This window comes from Pyrus communis, chromosome 1, assembly GCF_041283825.1.
Source record: "Pyrus communis isolate YQ-2024b chromosome 1, ASM4128382v1, whole genome shotgun sequence".
NCBI classification, from domain to species: domain Eukaryota; kingdom Viridiplantae; phylum Streptophyta; class Magnoliopsida; order Rosales; family Rosaceae; genus Pyrus; species Pyrus communis.
The window spans coordinates 8618118-8627981 of NC_142565.1; the positions used below are offsets into that span (position 1 = coordinate 8618118).

The 9864-nt window shown below is 35.8% G+C and overlaps 1 protein-coding gene across 1 annotated transcript; it reads left to right on the forward strand.

Moving 5' to 3' along the window:
* On the forward strand, positions 1-2682 carry LOC137720154 (uncharacterized). Its single transcript, XM_088695991.1, has 4 exons — positions 1-264; positions 771-1333; positions 1428-1706; positions 2146-2682. Exons 1-4 carry the CDS (start codon positions 78-80, stop codon positions 2341-2343), a joined length of 1227 nt encoding a protein of 408 aa, XP_088552117.1. The 5' UTR covers positions 1-77; the 3' UTR covers positions 2344-2682.
* The last annotated feature ends 7182 nt before the right edge of the window (positions 2683-9864 follow it).

Genomic DNA, 9864 nt, shown 5'->3' on the forward strand with positions numbered 1-9864 from the left:
CACACAATCCAAAACATTGATCAAGAATCACAGTTCAAAGTTGAGAGAGAGACAGAGAGAGTGGCAGCAGCAGCAGCATGACAACTGAAGAAGGAGATGCAGTTCATGTGAATGTGATCCCACTGCCTGGGTTCAGATTCCACCCCAGTGATGAGTCGCTGGTCAGCTACTACTTGAAGAACAAGATACAGGGCACCGGCTCCCATTTCCGCTACGTCATCCCTGAAATCGATGTCTGCAAGTACGAGCCCTGGGAAATTCCTGGTAAACCCACTAATCTGTCTCACTTTTTCTTCACTAGCCATTTCTTATTTCTGGTGGATTCTGATGCTGTTTATTTAAATTTATTATATTGTTTCGGTTTCTTTTTTCATTTCAGAATTGAATTGGGTTGGTTTCTTTTTTTTTTTTTTAGTAATTCCAGTGCTCTGTTTATATTTATGATCTTGTTGTATGCATAAATTCCAGTGCCCACTGCCCTCCCTTAGTATAATTGAGAGTAGTAAAATCGCTTGTACCTCAAGAATTGAAGTGGGTTGGTTTCAATTTTAATTTATTGTTTTGTGTTTTATCAAAAACACAAAAAAAAAATTTGCTTTGTGTTTTCGATTTAATTTCCCTTTAAAGAGCCAACCCATATCTCTTTCCTATGGTATGATATTGTTGCACACAAAAATTTATGATCGTGTTTCAGTGTTTCTTTTTCTTCTTCAAGAGTTGGACGGGTTGGTTTCAAATTTTGAACATTTTGTTTTGTTGTTGGATTTTAGCATTCTTCCCAGAAGTTCATGAGAAGGAATGGTTCTTCTTCAGCCCGCCCAAATACAAGGACATCGACAAGACTCGCCGAAACAGGGCCACGGATCAAGGCTTTTACAAGAGCACAGGAGACGAGCGGGAGATCAGGGCTGAAGAATCCCAAGCAGTGATTGGGAAGAAGAGGTTTCTGACTTTCCACGAAGGTCGTGGGCTGAAAGCAAAGAAGACCGATTGGGTAATCCATGAGTTTGCAGAAATTGAGGCGGGTTCCTTTGTCATCTGCCTCCTGAAGAACAGGTCACCTACTTATAAGAAGCCGAAGGGTGATCCAATCTGCGGCAAATTAGCTGATTCAGGTGCTAACTCGGAAGACAATCAAGCTGCTGTATGTGATGTGATTCCAAAGCCAGTGGAACATCTGGGATACAAAGGGCGAGGAGATGTTAATAGCTCTGAGTCTCCAGATGGTTCTCATCTTATAGACAGTAATAACATTTTGAGCTTTGATGATGAAACTGGTGACGGGAAATTCCTGGATTTGGATGATCCAGCTGCATCTGCTAGGTTTCTAGAGGTAAGATAATCATATACTATACATTTTTTTTTTTTGGACTCGCAAAGCCTGCTAAAATTTAACACCTGCTTGTTTGTGATTCTTAATCCACCAGTTGCTTGCTGAGAATGAAGAAGTTCTGAATTCACCACCTCAAACACCGCACCAGACACCACAAGATTACCTTTCCTCTACATTCCTATCATCAGGAAACATACAGCTGGGAGCTGTTCTGCAAGCCAATGGCACTAGTGATGATTGTAATACAATACAATCACCATTTGGAGATAATAATTATTCTTCTACTGATAAGAATGATATTTCAACCTGTGATGAAGGTGAACCTCATAGCTTCACCTTCGAAAATAAAGCTGCAGATGATATGTCTCAAGAGGTGAGAATAAACATGCTTATTTGAATACTCTAATATTAACTTTAATAAAACAAAAGTTTATTAAAACTTAACCTTCTTATTTGTGATTTTTAATCCTGTTAGCCATAAAGGGACATGAATGTATTTCAATTACATGTCGCACAACAGTCACCAATATACAAAAAACTCAAAAATTTTATGGATGCCAATATTTTTTATGATGAATGCATAAAATGGCAGCCTCAAATTGGAGATGAATATTCACATGTTAATTGCAAAAATAATATTTCAACCAATGATAAAAATGAGCCGGTTAGCTACAATGCATTTGATTTGAAAAATCAATATACATAAAGCATGATTCTGGAGGTCGGAATAATCATGCTTGAACATTACTTTTGACACCAACTTGTATATGAAAAACTTAACAGTCGCTGGTTTGTGATTCTTAATCTTGCAGGCATGTGTTCAACCAGAAAAATATCTAGGAGGCATTCTGCATGCCGATATTTGTGACAACGGCTACAACAATTGGCAACCTACATGTTGGGATAAAGATTCTTCTCTGAAGAATATTTCAACCAATGTTAAGGATAAACAATTTAGCAGCATCGCTTCTAATTTTGAAAATCAAACTACGAATAAAAGGAAGAGGTAGCTGGGAGCAATTGAAAACATTCTTTCAATTTCCCGAAAATAACACCCCGAAGTCGTTAATCAAGTCCTCCACGGAATGACGATTCAACCAAGCCTTAGTTCTCGCCTTATTGGCAATGCTTATATTTGTCCTGCAGTTGTTGGTGCATGGTTGCTGGAGTCTCTATCAGTCTACATATTATTGATAATTAAGATGTGATTTTGTGTATAATTGGATTGATTATCAAACTATATGGTTGTAGTTTAAGATCTTAAACCTTTCTATAAGTATATCCTTGTGTATTGTTTATCAGAACCTCTTAATATTGAATGAAATTTTGTGTATTGTTTTCTCTTTCCATATGTATATATGAGTTCTGTACCCAATAATGTTACATGTTATCTATGTTACACCCAACTAGGGAGAAAAAGAAAGAATATTCAGCTGCAATTAAGCGTCCATTGTTTCGGCATTCCATGTGCAGCTGCAAAATCAAACAAACCGTTGTTCCCTTTAAATGATTTGTCAAGTATTACAAGAGTTTGTAATTAAGAGATTACTTAATCACTTAGTATTACAATCTAGTGGTATTTAAGAGATATTGGTTTGATTCTTATCAAATACGAATTTGAACCACATTATTATGGCTAACCCATTGTGAGACTTAGCTCACTCCTCCACTCTTTTAGTGTAGATAAATATCGTTTGTTAAAAAAAGAAAAAAAAAAAAAAAAGAGATTACTTAATCTTGATTGTAAATTTGCTCCTTGTGTTTTAGTAGTTGTTCTATTTGGGTCTTTAAACCTTTTTTTAAAACCAAATTGGTCCCCTAAGTTTGAAAAATGTGGTAAAATGAGGACATTTCATTACAACCTAAAAAATGGTTTAGGTTCTCAATGGTTTCCATTGGTTCTTATTCGGCCATTTAGGGAATTTACTATTTTTTATGTTAGTGTAAATTATCTCCAGAGCAAATTATTGGTCCTTAGAAAATTACACATTTCGTATCTCTATAATTGTGTAATTTGTTGATTGATAAATAAAATCTCATTATCGTTTCTTGTCAAAAATAATAAAAGGTGTGTGCAATTCAATTCAAACAGTTTTTGGTTGTAATGAAAAATAAGTGGTAGATTGTTCTGTTTAGATAGGACCTTATTCTTTAGCCCATTACACTAGGCGTATAAGCTCTCTTATACCAAGTGTTGTTGATTAGAGTTGTAATAAGACTTGTATTTTTTTTTCTTGAACATATGATATTATCTATACTATGGAAGGGACGTGGGCTTAACCTTATAATGAGCTAATAATAATGTGGTTCAAATTCACCTTTGACGAGAATCAAACCTAAGATATCTTACTTACAAGTGACAAGGAATATCACTAGACTGTAGTACTAAGTGGTTATAACTTGTAATTAAATTCATGTAAAATTAATCGTATCCAAGTTACAGTGTACTATCCTCTTGTCACCCAAGTTAAAATTTAGGCTTAAATGTCAAAATGGTCATTGTGTTATAGCCATATGGCCGATTTAGTCCTTATGTTTAGTCTTATTGTTTGTCTCTTTTAGCCAATTAAAGACATTTTAGTCAGTCTCTTTTAAAAATTCATAAGAAACATTATATGAGATATAATTATATTTTATTTGTACATAAAAATGCAAATCAATGAGAAATAACACATATAAGAGATAAAACTTCCAATCAGAAAAATAATTAGGTTGTGACATATAAAGGAGAGAAGGTAATGTTAGTGAGGAGGTCGGTGAATTGAGAGGGAGAATAAATTTTTTTTATTTCATTTTTAAATATTTTAAATCAAATATATAATTTTGTAAATAAGTTTATAATAATTTATATATATATATTTATATAATAATTTTTATTTTTATACAGAAATTAAATGAAAATGTTCTTAATTGGCTAACAAAGATAAACACAATGACTAAATTGGCCAAATTGAAAACACAAAGACTAAATTAACCCAATGACTAAAACACAGGGATCATTTTAACATTTAAGCCTAAAATTTATCACACTGTAATTTTAACTGTAATTTAAATTAGATTACTATGTGGTTTATTTCAAACGGTTGAATGTTGAATGAGGTATTTTGTGTTGTTTTTTCGTTTTACTTTTTTTTTTTTTTTTTTTTTTTTTTTTTGGCAATCTTTTTTTTAACGGTAAGTAGCACTCATTGGTATAGTAAGATTGAAATAAAAGTTTTAAAAAATTATGAAAATTAAATATAACAACTAAACTATCTATAACACTTAATACTACGTAGCATTAATATCATGGTGTTACTTTTGAACTATGGTAAATGTTTCATCCTATTTTTGTCATTAGATTATTGGTGTCGAGTACTTCAATTTCATGGCTGCTAATGTAGTATCCCACATCGCCCGTGAGGGCGTGGTCTTTGGGCCTTATATGTCCATGCCTGCATGTACCTTTCAGCGAGGCCTTTTGGGAGCTCACTGGCTTCGGGTTCCTTAGGAACTCCGAAGTTAAGCGAGAAGGGGGCTCGAGCAATCCCAGGATGGGTGACCCTCTGGGAAGTTGCTCGTGAGTTCCCAAAAACAAAACCGTGAGGGAATGGTAAGCCCAAAGCGGACAATATCGTGCTACGGTGGTGGAGCGGGCCCGGGAAGTGATCCGCCCCGGGCCGGGATGTGACAATTTGGTATCAGAGCCAGACTCACGGTCGTGGTGTGCCGACGAGGACGTCGGGCTCCCTAAGGGGGGTGGATTGTAGTATCCCACATCGCCCGTGAGGGCGTGGTCTTTGGGCCTTATATGTCCATGCCTGCATGTACCTTTCAGTGAGGCCTTTTGGAGCTGCGGCTTGCAAAGACAAAACCGTGCGGTAGCCCTGCTGTCTGCGACATAGTCCAGGGCAGGGAATGCCAAAGCGGACAATATCGCTGCGAGGGAAGGCGGGATGTGACAGCTAATGTAGTAGACCAAATGAAAAAATGAATCAATGAATGTGGCAAAGGAGAATTCGAATCTAAGATTTAATTTTAGGAATGATTAGACTAAGAGTTAGATTGTCACATGAATAACTCAATTTGAAATATTTTAGGTTGCGGTCGTTAGCAGTGTCATGTACATTATTCAAGCTACAAATTTCTTACTAACTGGCTGTATAAAATTTTTATGTTAGTCTAACAATATAAAGTCTAGACCATTCTGAAATTGTTCTATAAAAAAATATTAATATAATGAAATTCATCTCTATTTTGTTGGACGATTCAAACTCGCATTCTGAAAAGTCGTTATGAATTGTAGTATTGTAAGTGATTTTTATTCTCAATCATAAAGGAAGTTGAGGTTCTGTGTAAAACGTAATTAGTAGTATGATTACTAGCCTATTCCTTAAAGGATCTCCAATGTTAGATACAAAAAGCCATGAAATAGGTACTACATTTTTGGTTGGTCAGAAGCTCTTTAATAGACGAAATGTAAAATATAAACCTTGGTAGGAATATCAAATTTGCACATTCTTTTCTTTTACGTTTTAGGTGGACCCCACTAGTCTAAGTGAGAAAATAGCATTTCAAAATTACATCTCTTCTATTGAAATAAAACTCACATTTACATTTCGAAAATGTAAAACAAGATATAAATTTGGCTTTACATTTCAAATATAAGTTTCAATGTTGAAAATGCTCTTATAAACACATATGAACTATTATTTCATCGATGTAAAATTCGTATAACAGTCAGAATAAGATCCACTTTAGCATACCATTTGTGGAAATCTTTTAAATTATACACGTGTGCAACTATTAGGTCAGCTAAATATAAAATCGAATATGTACCTTGAACTACATTCTTGTGACTCCATATAAACATGCAATGATGATAACGTAGTGACGTAATGCTCTGCCTTCACAACCAAGGAACAATTAGGAAAAGTTTTCAAAAAAAAAAAAAAAAAAAAAAAAAAAAAAAAAAAAAAAAAACAATTAGGAAGATAAAATTTCTAAATTAAATTTTGTAAGTAAGATGATATAGTTGTTGACGATTAAATTATTACAAGTGTTGATTAACGTATTTATTTTTCATTGTTAACACATCAGTTAATTTAAAACTTTATTCTCTCTAGCATTACTCTTATTTTGAGTGAGCAAAACTTTACAACTTATGTACCAGAGAATAAAAAATGTTGGTGATTTAATAGATATATGTTTCTCACAATAAAAATATAAGAATTACTTAGGGGTGGTTCGGTATGGGATACCAAACCGAAACCTTAGTCCCGATTCCCAAACTGAAATTTTCGGGATTCCCAATTTCAAGACCGATCCCAAACCAAATTTTCGGGAATCCCAATTTTCGTGAATCCCGAAATAGTTTCGATATTTCGGGACAATTGGGAATCCCGAAATATGATCAAAACACATCTAAATACCTACACTTATACAAGAAAGCAAGAAGCAAATAAAGTATTTTTACACCACAAAGAAGCTAATAACAGAATTTGTATCAGTTGCAGCGTGTACTAATGTGCAATATAAAAGAGAAGTTCATTTTAACTGCTTATTTCTAGCTGCTCAAAGAACGGTAGTACTATATTACCAACAATGTCCCTATATGGTATGCTCAGGTTACAATTATTGAAAATTTAGCGAAACACAGTGAATTGAGAATTAGAACAAGCAGTATATAACAAAAGGCAGGTCGGACCGTCAAAGTAGGAGCATGATGCCACTGCCTTGTGAGACCAAACAAACCCTAAATTGACAAACCCTAATCTAGAATTCGAAAATTAAATTTCAAAAACCCTAAATACAAACCCTAATCTAGAATTTGTACATTAAATTTCACAAACCCTAAATTAAATTTCAAACCCTAAATTAATTCCTATATTTATTTACCCGTGTCTCAATCTAAGAGAGAGAATCGCGTGAGAGACTTATGAGAGAGAGAATTGCGAGAGAGAGTCTTGCAAGAGAGGGAATCACGAGAGAGACCGTGGTTGTGGCTCTGTGTTGTCATTGTCGTGAAGGAAGGCTCTGTGTCGTCACCGTCGAAGAGAGACAACGGTGGATCTGTGTGGTGGTGGGCCGGTGACTGGACGGAGTTGGTTTTGAGAGTCAAGATAGAGAGGAGGAGAGGGCTCTCTCCGTGGCTGAGTTGAGAGACTGAGTGAGCGTGAGTCTGTGAGAAAGAAATGAAATCGAACTCGACGGGGAGAAAGCCTAAGTGCCTAACAAGGAATGGATGACATAGATTAATTTGAAACAATCCAATGGTTCAAATTAACTCCAACTACATATATATATATATAATAATTAAAAATATATATTTTCGGTTCGGCATGGGAATACCGAAATATTGGGAAGACAATCCCGATTCCCATACTGAAATTTCGGTATTGGTTCGGGATAGCATACAGAAAATTTTGAGAAAATCGGTTTGGGACGTTTTTGGTTTGGGATCGGTATTTTTTTGGTTTGGTTCGGGATTTTTGGGAATTTTTTCCACCCCTAGAATTACTAGCCGGGATTGCTAGCACACGTTGCCCTTTTATCCCACTCTCAAAACAAGTTAGCACCCATATCATTAAAAACGAAAAAATACAAAAAAATGGTTAAGAAAGGAAAGGGATCTTCTCCGTATCCCTTTTATCAAATCTACTCAATCAGTTAAATCAGACCCTTAAAATTTAATCTAATGGCTAAAAACAAAATATCTCTTTAAAAATTATAATAACTTTAACCGTTCAATCAAATTTTAAAAATTCGAATTAATTAATTGACTAAATTTAAGGGAAGAGATCCCTTTCCGTCAAGAAGAACTCAAAATGGTAGAACACTTAAATCGATGACGAGACCCACTTCTTAAAAATGCCATAAAATGAAAAAAAAATTAGCACGGCGTGCTCAAACGTCAACGTCAAGGGAATAGTCTGACACTTTGACTCCACTGTCTTATTATGCTTTAAACTTCACTGCCCATTAGTCATGTTTTATATCCTTGTTCAAGGACCTGGCTTTTCTGCCCTCCCAGTTTTCATACATTTTTATCCCCTTCCATTTGTGTGGTCACTGTAACAGCCGGTCACCAATTATTATGATTTTTATAATTTTAAAAAGTGAATTTACAAAAATGCCCTTTGAGGCAAAGTGTTGACTTTTGTTGACTGCCGTGTCATGTCATGTAAGGTTCATTTTCTTAGCGTATCCTCGTAGGACTTGTCGCTACGGAGGCGTGGGCACAAACAGAACACAATTTGGAGTTATAATGAAGGAGTTATTAATGTTTAAAGGGGGCATTTTAGTAAATTGGTTAATATCTAGCAAATTCCAGATTTTTGGAGCAAAATCTGGGATGCCACGTGTGTGGCCCAAATTAAAAGGAACAAATGATGGTCAGTGTAGATGGAGTATAAAGGAGAGAAATGAGGGAGGAACCAGACTAATTAGAAAATGAGAGATGAGAGGCTGACTAATCAGCGAAGAGAGAAAGGAAGGAAATGAGGGTAGGGAGAAGGAGAGAACTGGCCAAACCCGGTTTCTCCACCCGACCCGCCAACTTAATCGGCTCATATCTCATTTGTACGAACTCTGTTTTGGGTGATCTTGGTGTCCATGGAAAGCCCTTGACGAGCCCTACATCTTTATAGTGTTAGATTTCCAAATTCATTACCCAAATTCACAAATCGAAGCCATAAACCCATGGGGGCATCCGGCGGTTTTAACCTTTTTTCGGTGACTCCGGCGAGTTTCACCGTCGATGATCACCACCAAAAGACTCATCTCAACCCTAGGAGCAAGGACCAAGATTTGGTGGAGGCATTGGAGTTCGTTTTTGTGGCGAATCAACAACTACCCAATTTTAAGGGTTTCCAGCGGGTTTTCATGAAATTGAGGCTTTTTCCAGAAAAATTGACCTTAGTCACAAGTATGAAAGTTTCTCCACTCACTGAGATCTTCATTTCTGTGAAGATTGAGAACTTTTAAAAATATTTGAATTTTCCGATGAGTTTGGGCGACCGACCGCCACCTGCGGCGGCGCGTAGGCTGAGACGTTCCTTGACCTTCCTAGGCTAAATTTGAGTACCCTAATTCCATTGGTGAAGTCCGATTGATGAATTTTCGTCATTTGAACGTAGTTCCATTAAGGTCCGCCGCTTGATTATTATAATAATTGACAATCTGATTGTTGGATTGTCACCTAACTCTGATACGTTATAATACGTAATATTTGAGGACGCTAAAAACTTACGGATTGGGAATCCGACGTACGGATCTTCCTGAATAGGATATGTAAGTTATATGTTATATTGATAAGAATTCTAAGACATGATTTGATAATTGTTCTAGGCGTCGATCATTTGTGACGCCTTGATGTTTATGATAGGGAGCTGCAGTGCGGATTCCAGGTGAGTGGACTTTCAGTTTTCTATATATACGTATATATGTTTCCCATTTTTCCCAGAAATGGTTTTAAATGAAATTTTGTTTAAAATGCCATGTCATGGTTGCTTTACATTTTAGCCTATGCATTAGTATAGCTTTGCATAATG

Coding starts and splice junctions, on each gene's coding strand:
- LOC137720154 (XM_088695991.1), top strand. CDS start 78: ATGACAACTGAAGAAGGAGATGCAGTTCATGTGAATGTGATCCCACTG. Junction 1,334..1,427: donor CATCTGCTAGGTTTCTAGAG/GTAAGATAATCA, acceptor TTAATCCACCAG/TTGCTTGCTGAGAATGAAGA. Junction 1,707..2,145: donor CAGATGATATGTCTCAAGAG/GTGAGAATAAAC, acceptor TTAATCTTGCAG/GCATGTGTTCAACCAGAAAA.